This window comes from Fistularia commersonii, chromosome 9, assembly GCF_037954325.1.
Source record: "Fistularia commersonii isolate RoL2024-O1a breed Wild chromosome 9, RoL_Fcom_v1.0, whole genome shotgun sequence".
NCBI classification, from domain to species: Eukaryota; Metazoa; Chordata; class Actinopteri; order Syngnathiformes; family Fistulariidae; genus Fistularia; species Fistularia commersonii.
In genome coordinates this window covers 10,102,367-10,128,430 of record NC_141292.1, presented here as the reverse complement: position 1 = coordinate 10,128,430, position 26,064 = coordinate 10,102,367, and the positions used below count along the sequence as shown (strand labels likewise).

Genomic DNA, 26,064 nt, shown 5'->3' with positions numbered 1-26,064 from the left:
GCTTACATCTAAAAGCTAGCATGACTGAGCTGCATGCATCAATCTAAAAATGCATGGTATTTAATTTTACTACAGCTAAGATACCAACATCTCTCCTGGTGGAGTAAAAATTTTATGATGTCATAGCAACCAACTTGCATATTGACATAAAAAAAGAGACATTTCCAAGATAAAAATAGATTGAGTTTAGTTTTTAGGCATTGAATAATCAATGATGATTTGGTAGAGTCCTTAAATAACTATTCCGCGGTCATATCCGGTGTTCTGGACTTAATGGCAAATTTACGTGCAGAACTGACCAAATGAAAAAAAATCAAAAATCAAAAATTCACTCTAAACTTTCACTATTTCAATTGTTTTACATACTCATAAGAAAATGGAATTCGTATCCCCAACCAGAGCTTTTAAATATATCATGTCCCTCAGACACTTTTCTAGAGATGAGTTTTTGTAGCCATTTTTCAGATTCTATTTTGGTATTTTTATAGTCTTCTTTTGATAGTTCTTGTTGTAGGAATTGATCTTCTGACTTTTGAAATGCCAAAGTCTTAACAGCATCACTCTGGGAACAATGGGAAGTGAATTCATTTGACAAAACCTGACCATTGACAAAAATTTTCTGGATGTTCGTGTTAAAATCCTTTACTAAAATTAATCAGACACTAAAAATAAAAATGTGCAATACACAAGCACAGATGATTAAGCGCAATATATTGCTGAGAACCTCTGTGTATCACTGTGCGTGAATGATTTTGAATGCAGTGTTTCACATTGCGCACTGCTGCTGTTTCACTCTGAAGGCTACCCTCGTTGTTTCTGTGCTCAGCGGCAGCTTGCAAGGGTCCTCTGGTCACACAAACCCAGGTGTAGCGCCCCGCCACTGCATCTCATGCCTCAATTAGCGGTGCTGCCCTCTGTACGGACTCGATTAGGCCGTGATTTATCTGAAAAAAATATAATTATACCTCCAAATAAAATAATCAGCATTGAAAAGCGATTTCCTTAACGAGATGGAGTGGGGTAGCTGTCACGGAGCAGCAGTGCCTCATTAGGGTGGTAATGAGACTTTGGGGTGATCCCGATAATTATCGAAATCTGTAAAATAAGGATCAAGTCAAATGTAACCTTAATTTGTCTGGCAATTGAGTTCATTTATTATGACAATTTAGGGAAGGACCCGCTCAGCACTAATACAAGGTGTCGTTATTTTAAGGCCATTTGGAGACTGGATCTAAAGCTGCCAGGACAGCAGGCAGGCGCTCTGACATTCGCGGCCAACATTTGTCATCCATCTGACAGGCTTCTCAAGGCTCTTCTTTATTTTAGGCAGCGAGACGCAGTCCTGCCTCGGCGACATAACGGGTAGCCCCGGCAGCTGAACACAACCGCGGGCACATCTATCAGTTGAGTGTGCAGCCGGTTCTAGAATGGAGGTCAAAGTTCCAATCACCTTTTTGTTTTAACCAAGGGAGGAAAAAAAAAAGAGAGTCCAGCCTAGAGAGCAAAATATTTGTGATGGTTTTCTGGTGGCTGGACACAAGTGCTAATCGTCACATGATGTGGGGTCAGAAATTTTCTTTGACCGGTATTTTTAAGATTGAACAATAGGGCAAGCAGATGAGATACATTGTTAATAATTTTACAACGGTTGAAAACGCGATTCTGAATTTTACGTTGCCAATGAAACTCCAGTTGCAAGGTTTTGAAATCGAACAGTCAGTTGTTTGATAGTCTTTGACCCCCAGAAACACAATTCAACAGTTTTTTACAAGATGTATCTCAATCTCACTTTTAGTTGTGCTTCCATTCATTAATGGACTGACAGAAGGTTCTGAAATCAGCTTGAGTGACGGGAGCGAGCTGCGAGAAGTTCTTTGTTTGTGTTTTGTATGATCAATCAAGCGTCTTAGTAAGTGATCATTATTTTGTTTACAGCAAAGCATTTCCATTGGCTTCCACAGGTTGAGGGGGAAATAAATACGCTGGATGTCGCACTGACAGACATTGAAAAAAATGATAGAAAGAGGGCAAAGTTAAAGACTATTGCATCGTAAATCATCAGGATTTTAGAGAGCGCTAGGCTCCGCTTCACATCGTCCATTTAGCAGCTTCATACCTTCAAAATTATTGCAGAAAAGACAAAAGACAAACAGGACTGAGTGTTTAATCAGGTATATGAAGCCCATGTGGTATTGGATGAAAAATTATATAAAAAAGAGGAACTCAATTCCTTTGAAGTAAAGGATGACACAGGATTTTAACACAGTTGCAGGATTTAACATACAGGAGAAGTGGAAGTAGGTGTGGTGACATGGGAAATGTCAACAGGAGAAATAATTCTATCAAGAATGAGACCGGGAGCCTTTCAGATAGGCTTCGTGGCTCCAAATGTAGCCTGATGAGAGGAATGGACATTTAAGCAAGTGTATCTTGCAGCAAGACCAGAAACAGATCAGAAATCATCCTTCAAGCTTCACTGAGTCCAATACGTTCCTAGCCTCTTTGTATTCCTCTGCTTCAGCCAAATCCTCTTCTGTTTCCTGAAAAGATACAAAGACACAAACACACGCACACACAGTTTGGTTTTATCGCACACTGTCACCACCGACTCTAAATCAAGAGGACAACGCCACAAAGCAAAGGAGTTAATTCTAGTCCAGATAGAGTTGAAGGACACGGTTGATGGGGCCTGGGCTACTTTCAAAATAAATAGCAATTATAAGGATATTCAGACCCTTGTTTTTACCTGCATATTTTTGGAAACTTTTCTACATTTCTTGCTAGATATTATCTAAGAATTTCTTTCAGGTCACACCCACCTAACAATTAAATGACGACTAACTTCCACTTTGGAAATATTCTGCAGTGTCGCTTAATATTTTCAAAGCTGACTCATCACAGCAAAGGTTGAGGCTGCTGCACAATTCTGCGTGCGCGCATTGATATTCACACAATGTAATCTAACATACTGAGATTTTTTTTAATGAAAAACAGACACTTCCAAGGACAAAACCTGAAAAAAAATTCTCTAATGACAAACTCAAAAAATATCTGCCACAGATGGTGAGAGGGTTTACGAAGCAATTGGCTCGCTATACAATCTTGTGGAACAGAAAAGGTGTAAATTAATCCTTTATTTGGTAGTAAGTGTTGATGTCGCCAAAAAAGTAGCATCCCCACCGGTGGTGTGAGGTCATTTTGTGACTATCCAATGGTGCGTAACGGTGTTTGGAGAGAGAGAGAATAAACTTGTGAACATGTCTATGAAGCCCGTTTCACGGCCTTGTCAGCGTCAAACTCAAAACTTAAGGTGGGTAAATCACTGGTGTCGGAGAGTTCCTGTGGCGGTCACCGTGGTGACAGCGCTGCTAATGAGCTGAGATGAGTGCGTGCATGTGTGTCTGAAGGAAGAAGTGAGGAGGCTGAGTGATAGGGAAGGGGACATGTTGCTATTTCCAGGTTTGCTTCCCCTGCCTACCACCTCGCTCTTGTGTGAGTGACTCACGGCGGCAGCTGCCCGGTTGCGGCTCCGCATTAATTGAAGCGACCCGGAGACACGCATGCTTATGGTTGCTTTTCACCACATCAGCCCAAGCCCTGAGGGGATTGGACAGCTGTGTATGGTTGTAGAGATCACAGATGCGGATGCGGGACCGAAAAGTGATAAACGGGCATGTGATAAGACAAAGCTGAGAGAAGTGAGAATAGCAGTTGTTTAGCAAACTGCAGGAAACAGCTAACGGCTATAAGTGGAGCCCCCCACTAAATAGTGGGTTTTGGGAGCTGTTTCGGAATGAGGAAAACAAAGAAAAAGCTGATATTAGACATATAGTAAGAAAAGAAGTAAGTAAACAATGCAACAAAAATATATTCTAAAACACCTCATGATATCCTGATAAGTGTTTATTGATCATTTATATTTCCTGCTTCACTGATCTTTGAGGAGCATTAAAGTGACATGATAAGAGAGATGATTAGAGCGTGTTACAGTTGAATAGTCTGTAACAATCTACAGGGCCAAACAGCAATTTGATGTCAGAAAGGCATTACAGATGCACCATTTCTGAATGGAGGTCAAAACTGAGAAATGCTAAATATTTAGCATTGTACTAAAAATCCAAAATATGTAACTATAACTATGACTTTATCAAATGTATCGGGTGGAAAAAAATAACAGCGTTTACATGCAATAATGGACAGTTTGAAATAGTGTAACACTATCCACCAGCGTTGTCAGTGTTGGAATTCAACATACATGCTCACACTGGCATCAGCTGATAGTCAGTGAAGATATATCCTTCAGGCACCAATTTGTATATTTATACATGGCTGTAAAAGGATTATTAACCTGCACTGTGCTACTGAGTTTGTAGTCAGCTACAGGCGGCTACTTAGGCATCGTCCTCATTATTTCTTAACTTAGGCGGGATACACCTACTGTACAAATGACATGGACCTTCGGTTTCTATTTCTCATTAAGTCAGAGCTTTAAACTTATACCAACATTACTAACTGGCACATTTCAGTCTGACAAAGTATTTGTCTCTGTGGACTGAGACCATGGTGATCGTCATGTCAACAGCATGGACAATCTTAATGGGTCTTCAGTTGACCTTTCTGTGTCGAGGTAATAATTCAAGTTTTTTAAAAAATTAACCATCATCCTTACAACCCTTTGCATAAAATGACAGGAGTTTTACATTGCTCCTTATCACTCTGCTCATTTGTAAAACAATCATCATTATTTGATTGTTATGGTTTTAAGTCTCCCTTGTTCTCTCTCTGCCAGCGGGTAATTTATGAATCTAACATGGTCATTTTCAGAGGGATCTGGCGTTCGAAGTGACGGACTCGGGGTTCCATTTTTTTGTGAGCGGTCTCATGAGAGAAAATACTTCTAAAAAAGGCACAACAACCACCTTTACTAGATGGGCCGTGAGATGGCTGTAGACATCACTGCCGAGTTTGAGGGTTATTTTATTTTGATTTTTTTTTAAAAGGAATGTTGATTTTCCCTTTGTATTTAAGACTCTTTTTATCTGATATGTATAATTTATTACAATTCAAAATTTGACAACAATAAAAATCAAGACAGGTAAATTCAACAGCAGACAAGAGATAAAATATTGATGTGTTTTGCCCCTTTATAAAAAAAAAAACACACAAAAACTAAATAGGTCTTGTATGTGCTCCACCAGGTCACAAGCCTTTAGCATCAATACCAAAAACATAACCTTTCATACTTCGTCCCCTGAAGTATTCTGTTTTTCTGTTTTTTTGTTTTCTTTAGTCCCGCACAAGGCTAGAAAATGACCCCAAACCTCAGACTCACCCAGAGTGGCAAGAAAAGGCCGAAGTATAAAGAAAGATGAGAGCTGCTTCGCATAGTCACTGCCAATGTATTCGGCAAAGAAGGTGGAGCAGAGCTTCGAGGTATTGCCGACTAGATTGTAGTGCAATAATCCTGCTCTTTCCAAAACTGAGAGCTTGATGGAACCAGTCATTGGAACAGCAAGAAAACAGAGTTGAAAATGTTCGCTGGCTATTAACATTCAGCTCAGTGAAAAGGCTAGCGGAGGACAGAGACTCCATGAGTGGAAAGTCTAGATTCTAAAATCGTTACAGGTATCTAAAGTGGCAGCCTGGTATTGGGGTAAGATCTCCCCTCTCAACTCTCCACCCTTTCAGCTAAAAAAGAGATTTGAGCCTTAAGACACATTAGTTGTGCATCAGCTGATTCGCCAATGGTTATTATAAGCCTTTGCAATTAGTTTGCTGGGTAGTTAAACTGAATAGCCGCTGAGAGCAGTCAACTTTCAGCAGATTCTCTCAACTTTTTGTTACGACAAATATTATTCGGCCTTGTTTTAGCAACATTTTTTTTCACCTCCTTACAAAGATTATTCTGGCATAACATTTTTTTATTAATTTCACAGATTATAAGACTATTTTGTAATCTAAATGTCAGCACAGTGTCAGTTTGCTCACATGACAACAGGATTTCACATAAACTTGATTTATAGTACCATGCAAGACACATACAGCGTTGCTCTCATTAAATAACATATCATTTTACAAACTACATGAATAATGTACAAATATCAGAGTTAAGAGATGCCTTTTGAAAGATGTGATATATTTTCCCCACTATCGCCCCTTCAACAGCCGCAGATTTTCCTTCTCTCCTTATACCATTTTAAATAGTAAATACCGAATAGCACCACCTACTGTTCTGGAGAGTTAATCTCCCTCTCATACAGGAGCATAACGTGTGCGTGAAAGAACCAGTACTAGGGTCAATGTAGTTTGTTGGAGGCAAAAAACTGAGCATGTTTATTTATAATAATAAATCTTTAACATGGGGGCTATCCGTCTTCGGTTTTGGCTGCTGGATGACAAGGAGTTGCCAATTTTCCTCAAATACTTCACAGGGACAGATTTGGGTTTTTTTTTTTTGTTTTTTTTTTGTCACATGGCAATGTGTACAACTTGCCATGCCACCAAGACAAATATAATGGGTGTGTAATTTTTCAAACCGGGCCTCAAATAGGTAACAGCAATAAATAAATGGATCAATGATTTTCTTTTTTTGGGTCCCGTTGTGAGATGAAAAATGCATTGGTACTTACAAGCAGCTGAAGGAGATCTGCGTGTGCAACAGTGAGGCGGCGGCGGCAGTCGGGGATCATCATTCTGGACTCCTGCAACACTTCCATCTGAAACCACACAGAGCCCACATCAGCACCACCACTGTCTCCATCAAAATCCATTACGGTTTCTCTAAATGACACACATAATCAAACACGTATTTTGGAGTTTAGTTACACAGAAATATTCGCACAATGCATTTCTCTGAAGCCTGTCCCTGACAAAACCATGCGGGGTGTCCCACATGCACGCCACTGTGTTAAGCGCCTCCCAACAAGCCTGCGGTATGAAAAATGTTATTGTGTTATCGATCCGGCAGGGAGTTGGGCAGCAGGGGACCACCTCAATGTGACTGCACACCTGAATGAGTGAAGAAAGCCTGAGCCAGGGACACTGTGATCAGCCGTAAAGAGGTATTACTACGCCTGGGGTATCTCAGCCTGAGGAACTTTCACAGCCACGGATTATGTGGAATTCCCTCAGTTGGCACCCTAAAGAGCAGAGAAAAGTTTGCTAATGTTGTCAGACACACTCACTCATGACAGATGCTTCCTCACCAATCCCTTCGGCGAGCTACTGTGGCTAAACACAGATGCAGTACCACACCTCTGTGATCCATGGCACTGCACATGGATAAAATACATGCACAGGCTGGGGATAGCTGGTACGGCAGTCCAACTGAGCCATACCATATAGAGCTGTGCTGAGCTGCTCATGTCAGAAGTGCAGCAATACACCTTTTTAATGTGACTGCGAATGTAATACAATAATAAGAAATGCAGAAATGGTTTCAGAAGTGTTGCATGCATTAAATAAGAAAGGCGAAAACTGAGCTGTGACATTTTTCCACTGTTAAGTACAAAATGAAAAAACTCCAAGGGTTGAAGCAGCTGGCCAAATTTAAGTTTACTGTGTGGTAGCAATGCCTGTCCTCACAAAGCTCGGGCGGTAAAGATGTACCGACACTTCAGAGGTACCTTACATTACATTTCAAATGATTAAAGCACTGCATATAACACATAGTAGCAGAAAGCGGTTGATGATGACTGGTTGACTATCTTATCAGGGTTAATGTTTTTTTAATTTCAACTATTTCAACAATAAATGGCAATCTTTTTTTTAAGTTCACCAATTTTTCATTAGTTTATTGTGTTAATATAAAATGGCAGGCATTTGCTTCCCCGCTTTAGAAATGACTTCTTTATTTGCATGTATTTTTATTGACAAGAGAACAACATGAACTTGCACACAAACTATCAGCACCAGCAATCAAATGAAATATGTGTAGAAATGTATGACTGTACTGCATGTTAATTTAGGACCTAAGAGTCTTCCCTGCACTGATTTTTTTATTGATTATTGTTTCCTGTTTGACCCCGAAACATTAGCATTGAGTAATAATCCATCCTTCAATCATTCTTTTATTTAACCAAAAACACTCCCGTGACAGTGACGTGGTAGCAGTGTGGGGGATAAAGATCAAACAATGCGCTGAAACAGAGAGGAAATGAGCTAAAGAAGAAAGCAGGATCTCTTGAATGGTGGCATCTCACTCCAACTAACAGCCCCCTGTCCAAACTGTCAGTTATGGAAACTAAATTTTGTAGTATGTGACTGTAAACACTATCGCTCTTCATGTTTTTATTGGGGTTAATACAGAGTTTAAGACATGATTTTAGCCACGGATGGATGAGACAGGATATCTGGGACTATATTTATGTTAATCTACTGTCAAGGCTTCGGTCAGCTGGTTATGAAAATGATGAATGACAGTAATAACAGTCATAATGACAGCAGCTTATGGACTTGCTAGTCACCTGTGTAAAAAAACATTTAGCACTTTCATGTTTTTTGAATGAAGTATGTTTTAACATAACCATAGTCATTCTTTAGTCAAATCAGAATATTGCTATCAGTAAGTCTTGAGCGTGTTCAAGCACAGTACATGCACTTGCATATGTGTATGATCAGCGGGGAGCTGCCTTTGTACATTGTGAGCCAGGAAAGAGCCTGTACCCAGGCACAGTCTGAGTTCAAACATGATTTTCTACTGCATTAATAAATGAGACTCTTGCTTGAATTGCCACATAAATCCTAAAAAAAAAAAAAAGATCATTTATTGTGAATGTAAGAAATCAAAATATACTGTTTTGTGGTGGTGATGGAAAGACTTGGTTAGTCCTTGATCAAAATTTGCTGAAAAAACATGTTACAAAATATAAAGAGTCTGACTATGATTGTTAGAGTCCAGTAAAGAAATACACATCTGCAAAAGTGATCCATCACCCATTTTTAAATTATCTTGTGCTTAATTGCTTCTTTAAATTTGATTCTGACAGAAGGTACTGGAGAACTTAAATATTTTCTTCTGTGTATGTGGTAAAATATATCCAACCGTGTTTACAATTACACCACAAATTAACTCAAACCATTTAGCTTCGGTTGGCAAACTAGCCAAGAAAAATGACAGACAGCAGACCCGGTTGCCATCTAGGTGTGACCAGTTGAGCTGGACTAAGCAGGAGTGCTGAAACAAAGAAAAGTCACGGTGCCCTCCCAGTGCAGTGGAATGATCCCATCAGTACTGGATAAAGATGACACTTACAGCGTATTGATTCCATTAAAATATAAACCTCTAATCCATCTTTCCTCAGACCTCTCATCTCCAACCATAATCCACCTGGCCTGCCACTCTCCCCATTTAACACCAGCCAAGCCTGCAGCTAAACTTCAGCCGCTGCTGAAATAAACAAACGCACAGAAGGAATTTTAATGTTACCAGTAAACATAATCAGCTTGGTGGGCCCTCCCTGCCAGGTACAGACAAGAGAGGCTCAGGCTCACGCATTTTAGAAATTCTCATCTAACGCTTTCTGGAAAGTCTGACATTTAATGAAGAAATAATACCTTTACCAAAATACCTTAGTTTCATTATATTTTAAGAGTTTATATAGACCTTTGATAACAATGCTCAAAGAAACAACTATGGAAATGGAAACTAAACAAGATCAAGTGACTGCAGACATGCTAACAGTACACACATTTTACTCTCACCGGCAAAAGAGTGTAATGGTAACTATTTACACTTCAATGTGTTCGACAGAATGTGCAAATTGACAATTTTTGATCCCACAACCCAAAAAATGCTTTGAAACAGAACACATCAAAAATACTGGGGAAAAAAATACCATTTGACCCAACGATGTTGATGCTGCTTGAAGGTACCAGTAATCAAAATAGAGGTCACACCTTCAACTTTATGATTTTAGCAAAATCCATCACAATATGGTTAATTTCATTTCATCTTAATTAAATGGACGATATGACAGTATTTTGGCTTGTATCTTTTTGACAATGAGTCACAATTCTGTGTTTAAATAAATTCTGGATCTAAAAAAGAAAAAAAATATATTTCTATTTAATTTCAGTATGTTTTTTGCACTGTTTTCTTGTTTTATAATGTGGCCCAGCTGATCATATGCTACAATACAATGTATTTTTGTCAGGAAAATTACACATATAAAACTTTGGGTAACTGTCACTCCATCTGGTGCACACAATAATTAATGCCCTTCAGTATGAGAAGTTGGATGAAAAACTGTATTGGATGTAGAAAATTCAAAATTTAGGGACAATATATTGGACTATCTTGTCCATCCATCCATCCATCTTCTCATCAGGAGTGCTCATCCTGCACTCAGGGTCACGGGGGATGCTGGGGCCTATCCCGGCTGTCATCGGGCGAGAGGGAGGATACACCATGCCAGTCAATCACAGGGCCACATACAAAGACAGACAACATTCACTCACTCATTCAAGGCAATATTCTCAATTTTTTCAATTAACCTGCTGCCTGTTTTTCGACTGCGGCAGGAAACCGGGGTATCCGGAGAAAACCTACACAGACATGGAGAGAACATGCAAACTCCACACAAAAAGGTCCCCTTGTCAGGATCGAACCAGGGTCCTTCATGCTAACCAACCATCCGTATTCCACCGTCCATATTCTTTATGGGGGACACGTTGCTGTTGAGATTCTACTTCACAACAGTGAAACCCTGCTTTTGGTCTCACTGTGTTTGAGAGAAAGAATATACAAATAGAACTAGAATAGTCATAGCGCAAACTAGAAAGTCCCACTAAAATCATCGATATGGATAAATAGGCTACAGACAATCCAGGTCTGAATCATCCAGAGCAAATTAGTGACAAAGAGCCATATCTTTGTTTAATACCACAGCCTATGTAGTTTCCTCCAGTGCACGTTCAAACGATGAAGGACTGCAGGAGCAGAGTAGGAAAACAGAGAGCAGGATATGGGCCACTAGTCTGAACGGGACACTAAATTACCAGCATGTGTCAGTAATTATCAAAGTCTCCTAAAGTAACATGATATAATTACATCTGCATCAAGCACATTACAAAATCACTAATGATTCTCCTCTCAAAAGCTAATTCTTCATTATCACTGTGGACTGACCTCATTATATGAATGAGGGGCCACTCCAATCATCACCATGCAATTCACTCCCCAATTGTGGAAAGTGAAGCCCCTTAGCGTCCAGCTCGAGCCGAACAAAGAAACTGATGACCGACTGTAATGGCTGTTATATGTGCATCGTACCTGTTTCTTGATGAGGTATTCATCCGATGCTGTGGATTTTAGCCGCTCGATCTTCTCCTCCTGCTGCTTTACCTCTGTTATGTAACAAGTCTCTTCTTTCGCCAGCCTGTGGACCGCAACAGAAACATTTAGTTCAGTTACATTCATAAATTTGTTCCATCAAAAACAGAAAGCCTGAACAACAAAGCGGTGTAAGTAGTGATGGTCATTTGGATGTTTTAATTTAGCCTCATCTTCTCTAATGTGTATGACCAGATACGTACGGCATCTCGATGAAAACCACTGAACGTATCATCCCTACTTATCACTGCACAGCCACAAATATATGCAAAGTTTAAACCTTGACAGTTTTCCTGTCATCAGAATGCTTATTTTTATGTGGGGAAAAAAAAAAAAACTTGTCACACCAAAACACAGATAGTCAGTGTCGGAGCCGGTGAGAATATCTAGTGAGATCATCTGATCATCATTCATTTGAACAGCATTTAAAGGTTTTCATACTATCTCAAGAGACACTAAAAGTCTTACAAAAGCCGCGGAGGACAACAGTCTATGTCTTTACTGCCCTCTCATGTAGGCTTTAATATTTGGATGTTATTAAGATGCAAGATTTTCTGTTCTATTAGTACACAATTTAGAAACAAAAAACAGCTGTTGTCAGGATTGTAAATGATAAGGCTTCCGGTGCATATCATGAAATGAGTAAAATTACATGCAAACAGTCAAATGTTAATGAACAAACAGCACCGGTGTCTGTTCCTGCTGGTAATGTGGATTTTTTATCCGACAACAAATAAATCTTTCATCGCAAGGGAGGTGTTAAGTCACATCTGCATATTTGTTTTGCACTGATTCAGAACCTCACCTTGAAGGATTGAACACACATCTGACCATTTTTACTGATATCTTAGCTCAGTCAATTTGTGAAGACCAAAACAAAGGCTACTATACGAAAGAGATAAAGCATCAAGATGGACAGAAACGGCCCCATTTTTTATCCTCAATTCAGCACTTAAAATTTCTACATGCATGAATAAATAACACTAACTTGTTTGTTCCTACTACTCCAATAGGCTGCATTTGACATCACTATTATCTCCACGTTGATACTGTTTCTAGAGGTCTGATCACAGAAAAATCAGGCATTTTCATCTCTTTTCCTGGATTCTCTCTTCTGAGAAACTGCCTGCGGCTGTTACAACCTAGATTTGTCTTGGCTCTGCGCATGTGCGAAATTGGCAACTAACTTTAAAACATGTGTGTGTCCTGTAGCATGCCCTCCGATCACACTCCATCACAGTGCTGATCTGACTGTGTTATCCACCTCTGTCACACACGCGCAAACTCTACTAGTCCTTTTTAGAGATTAATTGATCATCAATTTAGCCCCTAATTTGGACCAAGTCATGTGGTAAATGGGCCTCTTTTCCTTGATTGTTAGTGAAAATGGGCTTGAGTACATTGATAAATTTTGATTATTTATCAATTACGGGCCAAATGGAACTAAATCTATTAAACAGATTCCGAGCCTGATTGGCATAATGGAGTTTGAAAATATCACTATTGATAATGATTCCCAACTAATAGTCTTTTTCCGGCTGTGGCTGCTTGTCGGAGTGACAACACAAATTTAATTTTTCATAAAATCAGCTGCGTGTGCATAAGTGAGTGATCCTTCATTAATCAGTCACATTACTGGAGACCCTTCCCTCCATGTTGCACTGCTCCTTGCTTAGCCAAGGAAGCCAACAGCACTCTGTCATATTTTACATCAATTACTGCTCATTCTAATACAGTTTCATCACGACGCTTTGAAACAGGAACCATATGCAATAGCAGCTCCTGCCTCTCACTATGCTGCCTGATGCAGAATGAGTGATGTTGCCTGTTTAGAGTAAAAAATGGTGGCAAAAGGATGGGAAAAGATGGAGGAAAGAAAGCATGAATAATCTGAATAAAACTGAAGGACAGTCTAATAACGAAATGTCCAACTGCCCCCCCTTTCAGTCCTGATGTTAATTTCTTATTTCTCCCAGACTTGGAGTGCTGTGAATGAGGGGTGGGGTCGTGGCTGGTTTTAAATAGACCTGCCACCTCAGGCTTAATGGAAAAAGCAGCTCTGTGGAAAATAGAAAAAAAAGGAATTAGAGCCAGCCGACACATATTCGGCCGCCTTCGCCGGCACTGTATTTTTGAGCCACGATGTAGTCTGTGCTGGGACTGGAATGACAAAGGCAAATTACTGTTGTCATTTTATTAAGGGCATCCGCCTCGCTAGGGCAGAAAGGCACTGACTGGAATGTACAAGAGCCACTAGAAATAGGCCTGGCTAGAAGAGCAGGCAGGATTCCTCTAAACCCCAATATATATAAAAAATAAAGAGGGGAGTGAGCAAGGAAAGAGAAAAGAAAAAAGAAGAGATTGGAGAAAAACGCTGAAAGGGAGACGAGACGAGATTATGAAGAGACAAAGCTCTGACAGTGTGTGCATTTAACCCTTAGCAATAGATTAAGGGTCGTTGGCAAGGAACTGCACCTGACCTGGTGAAGGTGAGGTTCAATAACATGTCCAGCAAATTCAAATAGCAACATCAAGAGCGGCAGATAAACAAGGAAGGAACTAGAGACAAATAAATTGGTTCAAAGGTCAAGCTTTCAGATGTAATGGTATCAACTTCCACGCTGACTTTCACATTGTAATGTGACATTTTCTAAAACTGAAAATTTGCAAAATCTGCTTTCTAAATCAGCCCTGAAAACATTGATTGATATGATTTTGATATGATTTTTCCAATGAGTTCAGAAATATTTGAAATGAGGATCAAAAACACAACACTGTCAACAAATCAAAATGTGGGGACACATTTTAACTAGAATGACCCTAAGTACTATATTTTGACAATGGAATAGAGGCCTCATGATAAATTTTCCTCACAGTATATTCAGTTATGTAAAGAATATCTGCAGGTAAATTAATAATGCAATTCATTAAATATCTCCATCCGCTCCAAAAAATCAGAGTTACAAAAGATGGAATTATAATGCTACTATGTGGTTTCCCCATTCCAGCATTTGTGTGTGTCCATCTTCTGAGAAAATCCAGCCCCCATCATTATCAACTCAGAGAATCTGTTAGTAATATGGCCCTCATCAAAACACAATCGATAGTACATTACAGAAAGGCCAGTGACAGGAGGGAATTAGACCTCTGCATGATGGAAGTGATACACACATCACCACACTGAAAGCCTATTATCGCAATGCACCTAAAAATACCTACAATATTTTCTATTCCAGCATGATGCCTCTGGCCAGTTCATGAATTTAGATAAGCATGGATGCAGACTCTATGAATGAGCTGGACAATGCACTTGAGATGGCATTGACATCTGTCAACATACAAGGAAAAAATGAACAAGAACAAATGACTATCATTTCCCCAAATATGAATTTTAGGGCTCAGGTTTGATCATTTCTATTTGTATTATTCTATTGCAAGTCTCAAAAATTCTCCAGGGGCAAAAAACAATAGAGGCTAAACACTAAATTAATCAAAAACACTACAATTACATAATATTATATTTTTTAATAGCCTAAGGGTTTCGAAACTTGCAACCTTGACCCTGTCTGGTGTGGCTATTTTTTAAGCTCAAAGTATGACATTATAAACCTATTCTAGGGAAATTTTATATTGCAGTCCATTTTCTGTATACGAAATACAAAAACACTACTGTAGAACAGTGAAGGCTTGTTACACAATGGAAACTGCAGGTTAGCACATCAACATGAATATAAAGCACACTACTGACTGGCAAACGCTTGTCTGATACCGCTGAAAAGAACAACAGCGATATTTGATAGTGGACCTTTTCAGGAAAATAAAAGTCCTGTAGATGTGTACATAATTTGACAAGATACACGTACATATAGGATATGCAAGACCCAGCAAAAGATATGAACTTGGTTTTCTCTGAATTTTGACAATTTGGTAGTTGTTTTTTTTTCATATCGCAGCATGCCACTTCAAAGCTCCTGCTGTACTTCTGCCAAGGTGGATTGAGATGAGGAATATTTGCTGTACAAACTGCAGACCAAAAGCTGTAGTTTAATTTTTCAACTACACTACGACAAAACACATTTCAACAATCAAGTAAAATAATTCACCACCAAAAGCATCAGGTAAGTTCTGTATGAAGAGTCCCAAAACGATGACAATACTACCCTGTCAGGCTTAATGTGGCTTAATGAAAGAGAAATAAACCAGAAACAATTCTCTATTATCAAATAATTAATCAATCAAGATATGTGTCGTATTGATGAAAATTAAATTTCAAGAAAAACTTCAAGAAAACTTGGTCAACATATGCTCATCCCTTTAACAGTTAAGTGTTGAGCTTTGCTGAGTAGAATGAAACACCAGCAGTTTGATGCTGGAAAGTCAGTGACAAAGCACAGGTTTAATTTTAGTGAAATAATACATAACTTCTTTGGGCAAAACATTATATCTAATAGCACCAAAATTTCTACCATTATTCCACATTCATTGCATTAATAACAACTCAAAAAACAAATTCATATTTGACACATTTTTAATAAAACTAGTTGTATTAGTTGAATATCTCACATTAATGTTTACAGATGGTCTTTTTACATATGTATCAAACAACACTAGTTGACTTATTTCAAATTAATAAAAGATGAGATAAGATAGAGAGTAAATCCTTTTGTCACAGCAATGTAACAATTATAGTATCAATAAATATGAATATAAATATAAATAGAGAGACAATTACAAGATAGCAAACGACATCCACAGATAAATAGACAGCAGACAGAACAACAGCAACAACATCATCATCATCAAGGCTAAGAATAAGAATGGGGAAAATAAAACCACCAAAACAACAACGGCAATAGCAATGACAAAAATAAGCAGGATGTGAATGGGCTGATGGAGTTAGGGTATGGCACGTGTGAATGGGTGAGGTAGTGAGGTTGTGGTAGCACAGATGCACCTCTGTCAGAGTTGAGTACTGTCCAGACTGCTGATATAAAGTCTGATGGCCGCAGGCACAAAGGAGCATCTAAAGCGCTCAGTTCTGCACCGGGGTGGGATAAGCCATTGGCTGAGGAAAGTTGCCCATCAGCCACAGCTTGTCATGCAGGAGGTGGAAAGAATTGTACAGGATAGCTACCAGTTCATCCTTCACCCTCCCCACTGTCACAGACGGAAAGATGGTCCAGGTTCAGTCCCACCACAGAGCGGTCTTTCCTTACTATCTTGTTGAGCCTGTTGACCTCACCAGTCCTGGCACTGCCCCACCAGCACACAATAGCGAAGAAGAGTACGCTGGCTACCATAGACTGATAAAAGGTCTTGAGGAACCCATTACAGACACCAAACGATCTCAGTCTCCTCAAGAAGAACACCCTGCTCTGACATGCAGCTTATGACCAGAGATCTGATTTATTGCATCAAACTGGGAAGGGTCTAACGTGTGTTGTAAAATCCTGAGGCACATTTAGGTCATCGCCATTTCACATGTAATGACAGACTGAACTTGCTCAAAATGTATCAATTCAATATCCATCCCCCCTCTGCTATCAATATAGCTCCAACGGAAGTGTTGACATGACTAATGATGTGATTTCAAAAGTTATTTTATTACTGCAGAAAGGGAGTGAAGTATACCTTAACCACGACTGAAAATAGTCAATGATTGTGGTAGGATACAAATCAGATAAACTGGACACACCTACTTCATGGAAATGCTAAAGCTAAGGCTATAACAATATGGTATTAAACATTGCTCCTCAACTAAGTTTTAACCACAGAAGGATTCACATTATGCAAGTGAGGAAGACGCTTACTTTAAAGTGGTATTACAAAATATAACTAAGTGTCAACCTGAGTGATGAATTAATTATTCCTCATCTTTTGATTTTATTCTTGTGTTCCGCATCCTTGTTCGGGCCTAGTCAACACCGTCCTAGGTAATGCATGTGTTCCTATATCAATGATATTCCCGCTTTTTGTTTCTCACAAGACGTAAATAGATCAATGTTGTTTTGTATAACATACAAAAAACACCATCCAATGACAGTCTGATTTCAGATATAACATATTTATAAAACGTGACTGGCGCTAACGCACAGCTCGCATCGCATGATCATTTTATCTGTATTGTTCAGCTGTCCGCTGTGTTTTCTGACACACGTCAACCGCAGGTTTGCTCCCCGGCGTAAAAACAAAATAAAAACTTCTTAGCCGTTTATGTTGATAGCAACAGGCCTCGATAAAACACCCGGGCGAGTTAAAGTCATAGGTCGTGACGCTGCCCGATTCTCCGCTTGTTAGCACGGCTAAGCTAAAACAGCTAGCCAGCTAACCGCTGCTCCGGCTAACGTGGTGTTTAACATATTTTCAGTGACTTTTACATTCAACTTACCGCTTTACGATGCCGGTTTTGATCTTGATATGCCTTAGTCTCGCATCTGCCATGACTGTAGCTGATGTGGGACGTTATCAATTTTTTGCAGCGTCCACAAACAAAGATGTTGTGTGCCTGGTTTTTCGCTGTGCCGGCAAATCGGAGCGGTTTGAACGGCGAACAGGCGGAAGGTGGAAGGTGTCAGCCTCGATGAGCTGCTTGCAGAAAAATCGATTGTTCGATTAGATCGGTAGAAGGGATCCAGTTCTAACTCTTTTCAAGGAAATTAAATATAATTTCTCCCCTACATCCTCCTAAAAAGAACTAACTTTTTTTTCTCAAAAAACTACAAGTATCTCTGTTTCAAAAACACTGTTGGACTGTACAGGTACCATCTCGATTTTTTTTCTACGCTTTATTTAAATGTAATTAATTTAGCTTATCATCTTTAATGTTGTAGCTCACTTGATGTATGTGGGAGGTCCAGCATTACAGCTTTAAATTACAAAGAGTTCACTCTGTTACAAGGACACTAAACTCCCTTAGGTTTCAGCTATACTTCCTTCGGGATTAAGTTGTTCTCATCTCATCTCATCTACAATAACTGAGAGAAATTTACAATTAAGTTTTAATAGCCTTTTATTATAAAGATACTGGAGATTTTTTTTTTCTTCTAATGAGCACCAGGTAATAAAATGATGATGTGTTCTAAGGTTGGTATGTCAGTAACATAGGGTGGATAAAGAGTGAAAATCCCTTTGATTGTAAGTTTGCAGCTAAATGTGTGTGAAATTAAGGAACAAACACGACAAAGTAATGACACTAGAGTGAAACATGAATTAGAAGCACAATTAACCAACAAATTGTTCTGTGGCCACATTTAGAAATTGCTTTTCTTCTTCCTCTGCAGAGCAGAGCATGCTTTCTTTGATCACGAGGTAGCTGGTTGTTCTCAGACAACCCTGATATAAACATGCAAAAAATACAAAATAAAAATGGAAAAATGTCAAAAGTGTGTTTTCTGGAAACATCTGTCTTCATCATACAGGCTACCAGTTGTAAGCAATTTTTCCAGGGCCAGCAAAATAAACATAGGGTTTTGCATAATGATGCCGCTTTGCCTCTGAAACTCACTTTGTTTTCTCAGTGATGACCAGTTGATTTGTAAATCTGAGTCACATATTTCACATCGTGTACAGCTCCACCACAGTAAGAGATCAAACCGAAAAAACATGATATATTGTCCCACTGGATAAAGTCAAATAATTGAAATTAGGAAGGAGTAGTGACAGACTCTTTCTCAAAAATGATCTGAGAGGACGTTTTGACTACAAAGGAGACTGGTTACTTCTTATCAATCCGTCAAATTTCTCTGTTCAAACATCACTCATATTCATAAATAAAGTGACACTTTGGTTGTGTCGCAATAAGACTGGTGTTTACCTTTTTGTTGACCAATGATCTCTAATTTTCTGAGCTCCATCCATTTTTAACATGCAGTCTAATCAGCATCAAAAATGAGATCTAGATGTCTTAGACTTGTCCTTTTTCAGTTGCCTTAGCCCCTGAGTGGAAAATCGCTTTCACACCTTGACAATCATCATGCCAGTTCCTTATGTATTTGTTGGCTGAAAGGTATTTCAAGTAAATATAGAAATGTGCACAAGCCAATCTGCCAATCTTCATCTGCCTCATCGTAGCTTTTTTTTTATTCAAAGAGATTTAAACTTTATGCACACTTATATTAGGAGTTAAAGCTCCATACGCCTGTGGATAGATTGGAAGACAATCTTTTTATTCACACAGTAAATCCAGCTAAACAATTGACACGGCCCATAAGCCATGTGTTTAAAATACAGCTCATTCAGTATCATTTGAATCTTTTTTTTTCATCTGATATTGATTTGTGTGATCCATGGAAAGAAAAAAATCAATTTCATAGTTTTTCACAAGGCTGTTTGAAATATATGAATGCATTTACTTACTTTTTTTAAATTTATTTGTCCATTCATCCATTTTATGGTGAAGAGATACACGCTAAAATCTCCAGGCATTAATGGATGAAAGTGTGTAATAAAATAATGAATGTATTGGAGCATGTATGTTGAATGCATGCATTTCATATCTCCATTCGGTCACTGCAGGCTTCATAAGAAAAAAAATTATTATTATTTTTTTCCTTATTTCAACCCAATGAATCTCTACATTGCGAGTGTGGTTGCAGTCAGGGGTGTGTATGGGCAGCCGTGTTTACCATCCTAGCTCATGATGTCTAAGGTTTGCTTGGTTGTCTTTTCTGTTTTAGTGTGAAATAAGCAAAATAAGAAGCCGTACAGCACATCATATCATCCGTAATAACCTCTGAAAGTCCTCCCCATGGACGAAGTTATCAAGCAGCGCTTCTGTGGATATTTCTTTTGAAATACTATTTTACAGCATTACAGATCAATTCTCTGTTTCCTGAAATATTTATCGGTGGAAAAAAAGGTGAAATAATAGTCCCATCCATTAAAACTGGAAAATTTGAATTTATTTAAACATTACTGTTTTTAATCCGTTGTAGTAATTTTGGCAGAGATAAGAAATTAAGAACCATCTTTGACTAAAAGTAATTCCCATGTTTTGCATATAAAACTACCAAAAAACGCAGAAATCCGAGTAGATGATAGAAAACACCTCGTGCTGACACTGGATAATATTATCACAGGATAAACTAATAGAAACACTGAGGACATTCTTTACTGTAAAAGAGCAAATTTCACAGAAAACCATGAGTGACAAACGATATAAAACCTATGAATAACGGGAAGGATTCAAAACAATAAATTGATATGATTTGACACCGACCAATTTTTCACCTGATTATGTAATTTGACCTCTGAAAATCATATTTATGATCCATTTACCATTTCAGAAGAACATGCTTCATTATTATTATCTATGCTTCCTTTAATTTCCCTACTCATCTGAATAATTAAACCTGAATCACACTGAGATGCATCTTATTTATGAAAGGTGCAGTGCAAAGCATATGACTCATTCACATCAGAAGAAAAAGGACAAAAACATAACATAAGATGAAATATTGTGACAGACTTTGAATCTGTTTCAGCCACCACTAATGTGCACACGGCGGTGATTCGCAGCAAATATCACAATTTGTGCTAAACACATTCGCTCTCCTCTGCCAGGGTTGCTCATCTCCGTTTGGACATTAAAACTTGGCAGTTGAGAAAAGGTCATTAATACGTTGCATCTGCCAGAAATGTTGGCGGGTTGAAAAATAAAAAAGGCAGAATTCTATGCAATTGCAGCTTTAACACAAAGCACCCCCCCCCAACAGTTGAACTGCAGACATGCCTTAATGGAGGTAAATAAACATGAGCAGCTACAATGCCCTCCCCCAGTTAAAAATATATTGTTGGCATTATGGCCCATATAAAATAAAATGTTTAAATAATGTGTATGCAGTTTCAAAAGGTGTATCTATCTAACTATCTATTTATCTATATCGCTATCTAGCTATACATACATACGTATATGTGTATATATGTACACACACACACACACACACACATATATATATATATATATATATATATATATGAATAGATGAATAGACTTATTTATATATTTTAGATCAATGTCATTTCCTTTTCCATAATTTTCCACAACACAAACATTTTATGAAACCTTTCCAGGCTTAATATTCTTTACATTTGATTGTGTTGAGGAAAAGCAATGATGGAAACAGAAAAAAATAGTCTGGTAGGGGACTAGTTAAAAATATTGCATTATATGTGATCTGACTGGATCAGAGCTAGAAAGGATAAGGTGGCATTTTAAAGGCTTGCAACGACGTTGTCTAAATATTCATGCAAATCAGACTCGCTTTGAAACAAGTTGAATAAATATAAATAATTACCAACATTTTTTTCTTTTTTTGCGTCAGAAGCCTCAACCCCCCGCGCAGGATTTTCAGTCAGGTGACCGTGATCGGCTTTTAATCGTTTCCTTTCAAGCAGGACCGGGTTAACTCGGGGGGGCAGACAGACACCCGGCCTTTCTGTCTGCAGCCGAAGCGACCTAATGACGCCAGATTAGAGATTTGTGACGCATTAATGACGCTAATTATTGCGCAAAAAGAATCTCAGCAAAAAAACAAAACAAAAAAACAACAAAAAAGAAACAGCAATCAAGAATATCTGCAATCTCTCTTCCCCTCGCTCTCTCCTTATATACATGTACGCGTTTAAAATTATTCAAACATAATAACATTGAAATCAGAATGGGAATTACTTTATTGATCCTCCAGGGTAAAAATGCTTTTTGTTGCAGAAGGAGCTCCTACTCAAAGGGTACAAGATTTCATATAAACATCAATTAGAAAAAAACCTATAGAAATCGATAAAAAATGAATAAAACATAAAAAGTACGTACAAGTATATATATATATATATATATATATATATATAGGTGGATCTATAGTTCTGTGTTTGTACTATGAAAACATTGGATATGGGGTTATTGCACAGAAGACAGAACTGTACAACAGATTGCTGTCAATATTCGTGGAATAGGAACTATCTTGAAGTGTAGGCCTCATCTTTATACAACCACGAGTTACATATGTATGTCTGCAAGACCTGCGTGTAGTCAGAGGAAAAAACATCATATAGATACTGTGTATATCTTCACATTTACAAATATATATATGTATATATATAGAAATATACAGATCACATTTATATATATATATATATATATATAAATGTGATGTGAGCGTGCATATATGTATATATACACATCACATTTATATATTTCTATATGTAAATGTGAAGATGTCCACAGTATCTATATGATGTTGTTTTTTTCCCCTGACAACACGCAGGTCTTGCAGAAACACCGGCCATGTGATTCTATCTGCCGGGACAAAAGAAGAGAATGAAAAAAAAATAGGGGGAGAAAAAGACCTGCTCTGTTTCCTTGCGGCTCCGAGGCCGTTGATTATTGGTATTTTCCGAGTTTTCCAAACTAATAAGTGGCACTATCAAGCATTTGGAAGCGCCGGGAGAGCGGAGACGGGCTGCTGGACCTAATTGATATTGAGCGGGGCCCCGGCGGGCGCGGACGGGGCCGCTGCTGGGTAATTTGCGGTTTAATCAGCGTTTGTAATGAGAGCCGCTGATTAGCGCGGGGTGGAAATAAAAGAGAATTACAAGGAACGTCTGTCAGAGTCCGGTGATAATTCACGACTAATTGTAATGATTAGAGCAAACTGGATGACTTTGGGAGCGTGTGCGCGCCCGCGTGTACCCCACCCTTAAAATAAATAGATAAATAAGTAAATACACCCAAGCCGGGTTTTAGGGTACGGTGGTGGTTTGATTATCGGACAAAACAAGTCATTTATGAAAGGGGTGTGGGACGTGGGGGGTGGGGAAGTGGGGGCGTCATTGATGGACTCATCGTGGGTGGTGGGGTGCCAGGTGTGTGTGTGTGTATGGGGGGGTGTATTCCTTGAGACGTGCCGCGGCCACTGCTGGAATAGCAAATGTGAAATTAGAGAGAAATGTGTGTATGAACGGCCTCGGTCAATTAGCGTGATGCGAGAGGAGGGGGGAGGAGAAAAGTCAGCTGGTTCGCAGTGCTGCACACACACACACACACACACACACACACACACACACACACACACACACACACACATGCACACACACACACACACACACACACACACACACGCACACGCACACGCACACGCACACACACGCACATGCACACACATACACACACACACACGCCCACGTGTCTTATGTGATTTGCCTGAATTGTAATGAAGTTGTGGAAATAACATTTCGACAGCAGTGTTTCTGCAGCCGGGGGTTAAAACATCACAGTTTCGGTGTCAGTGATTCAATTTCAATTTAATGCAGACCAAATGTATCATTTTCCAAAGGTCCGTTGGAATGTATGATTTTATGTTCATTTTTATCTTGTCATTTTTTTAAATAATCATGAACAAATGACTGAATAGTTCCATGTCCTAAGACATGATTTGAATAAAAGAATGAAAGGCTGTATATCTCTATATGTGGCCACAGTCGTGACCCGGCCAGGTTGAACCCAGTTTCTTGTCCAATGACAACTGGAATAGGCTCTAGCCCGCTGCGACCCTCACTGCAGGACAAGCAGGATAGATAATGAATGAATGAATTTCACTGACTTGTCTTAACAGTGAAGAATAGGATATATTTGGTAAGTAATTACCTTAAAATCAGGGAGAAATCCCAAGAATAACTGAAAATCAGCGAGAGACTAAAAGATTTTATCGTAAATGTGAGAAAGAAAAAGAAAAAAGCAAGCATGAAATTCACAAAAAATGCAAGAATAATGAAATTAAATGGCCATTGAATAACACAAAGAATATCAGAGTTATAGGGAATATTTAAGATTTTTTGTGTCCTTTTAGAATCGAGTGAGGTTACATCACTCTTCATACTCTTCATCAAGGAAACTCTTAATCTAGTTCTTTGCCATGTTTAACCAGATATTTAACCGGATTTAACCACAAAGGTTCATTTTCATCCTGTGACTCTGCAATTGATTAATGTCATTGGATTAGGAATGCAACATAAAACCAGACTGATTCACAAGTCAGCTAACACTGAATGAAAAAGCTGAATGAGAAGTAAAACATCACTTGAACATTAATAAAATGTTTGTGACACATTTTTGAGATCTACATTTTACTGTTGAGTCCACTCCTCTACTTCATGCACTTTTTCTCTAGTTTTTAAATTGAAAAAGAAACATTCGGATTTGTTCTCCTCCCAAGAGTTCTTGATGAGAAATGTGTTGCCTGGCAACCGCTGGATACAGGAAATGGCGGTAACCAGTGGATACTGCAGGAGCTACAGTTGAAGAATATAGTTAAAACTCCTGATTCCTTTAGAGAAATGTACTAGTTGGAAACTTTAGTGATGAGAAAAATAATAATTTGAAAGAAAAATCCCAGCGCTAATGTAATTCCCATCTGATGGGAGAAAAAAAAACGCTTTAAAAAACTGTAGGTTCTAGGTGCCCAAAAAATAAAGAAAAACGATCCATTAAGACTAAATCAGTGAAATAAGTATGTTATTTAATGTTTACCCTCACTCCCATTCTTGACTCGCCTTGGAAAATCTCTAATTTTACCACAGCTAGCCAGATTATTTGATGGGTTAAAACTTGGTTATGATTGTTGTTCAGTATAGCAAAGGTGACTGAATGGGATCAAGACTGCAGTTTTAAAGGGATTTTTGGAGAGGAGCACTGACATGAGGGTGTAAATAAAGAAGTTAATACAACCTTTAGATTTCCTGCATGTCCATCCATACAAGAACCCAAAATTCAGCCTCCCGTCAGGTGGCTAAGACTCCAAGATTCTGCAGCCACCTTTCCCTTTCCTGGCTCAATGGAGCTGTAACCAAAGGCAAAACCTGAATTTAGCATTTTTCATGTATCTATAGTTGCTGGTCGTTGTGAAAAAAGGGGCAGGGAAAAAATTATGTGTTTTTTGTGTGATTGCATTAAGCGACACAATATAGTTCACTCACTGTTGTTGTTGCAGAGTAGTGACTCCACTGAATGACAAGTACTCCATGGACAAACAAAGAGAATTGCAAATGAATATTCAAATCATACCTCATCATCAAAAATACACCCAGTATTTATGGTTCCAAGGCTAATTCAATTCCAAGAAAAACACTGTCGTTACGCTATAGGGGCCTTTGTTACCAATTGCTAAGTCTCTGCAATGGAATGCCATATTTATTGATATACTATTCATATAACATCTAAACATTTAAACCCTTGAACCAAGACAACAAGCAGAAAACGGAAACATTGCTTTGCGTCAAGTTTAAGGCTGAAATAAAACAAAAACATTTTTTAAACATTTCTTAAAGTTATGAGAGCTCAGTGCTAGCAGCAAAGTTAACATCTGATTTTCGCAGGGGATCATACTTCTCTGAGAAGAGCTCTCCGTTCCCTGGAATTCTGGGTAATGTAGTTTCATGTTTCATGTCATAGAGTAAACAATGTGGATTTTTCCAGATAAATGCATCATGTCCCTTGTTGCTTTGAGGCTTTTTGTTTTTTTCAGTGCCCAGTTGGTATTTGGACTTTGGTATCCACCACCCTCAGACTAAATCCCAATTAAAATGCATTGAGCCTCTCTGGAGGCCTTAGCCGCAGCGGCACGGATGACCTGTTTGGTATCAGGTGTGATGTGCCACTAAAGTGACCTTCTCCACCTGATCCTCTGGCTTGCTTCCCAGAGAGAGGAGGCGCCGGTCGGGGCTGCGGGAACCCGGATCGA

General features: G+C 38.8%; 1 protein-coding gene across 1 annotated transcript; it reads right to left on the bottom strand.

The window, feature by feature from the left end:
• Positions 1-1,130: 1,130 nt before the first annotated feature.
• Positions 1,131-17,896, bottom strand: tbca (tubulin cofactor a). Its single transcript, XM_086152404.1, has 4 exons — positions 17,721-17,896; positions 11,273-11,378; positions 6,630-6,716; positions 1,131-2,540 (listed from the first exon to the last, which is right to left on the bottom strand). Exons 1-4 carry the CDS (start codon positions 17,771-17,773, stop codon positions 2,460-2,462), a joined length of 327 nt encoding a protein of 108 aa, XP_086008530.1. The 5' UTR covers positions 17,774-17,896; the 3' UTR covers positions 1,131-2,459.
• Positions 17,897-26,064: the final 8,168 nt, after the last annotated feature.

Bases quoted from the DNA above. Each gene is read 5' to 3' on its own strand.
- tbca (XM_086152404.1), bottom strand. From the start codon at position 17,773: ATGGCAGATGCGAGACTAAGGCATATCAAGATCAAAACCGGCATCGTA. The intron at 11,379-17,720 runs GTAAGTTGAATG...TGCGGTCCACAG, and splicing joins AAAACCGGCATCGTAAAGCG to GCTGGCGAAAGAAGAGACTT. The intron at 6,717-11,272 runs GTACGATGCACA...GTGTGGTTTCAG, and splicing joins AATACCTCATCAAGAAACAG to ATGGAAGTGTTGCAGGAGTC.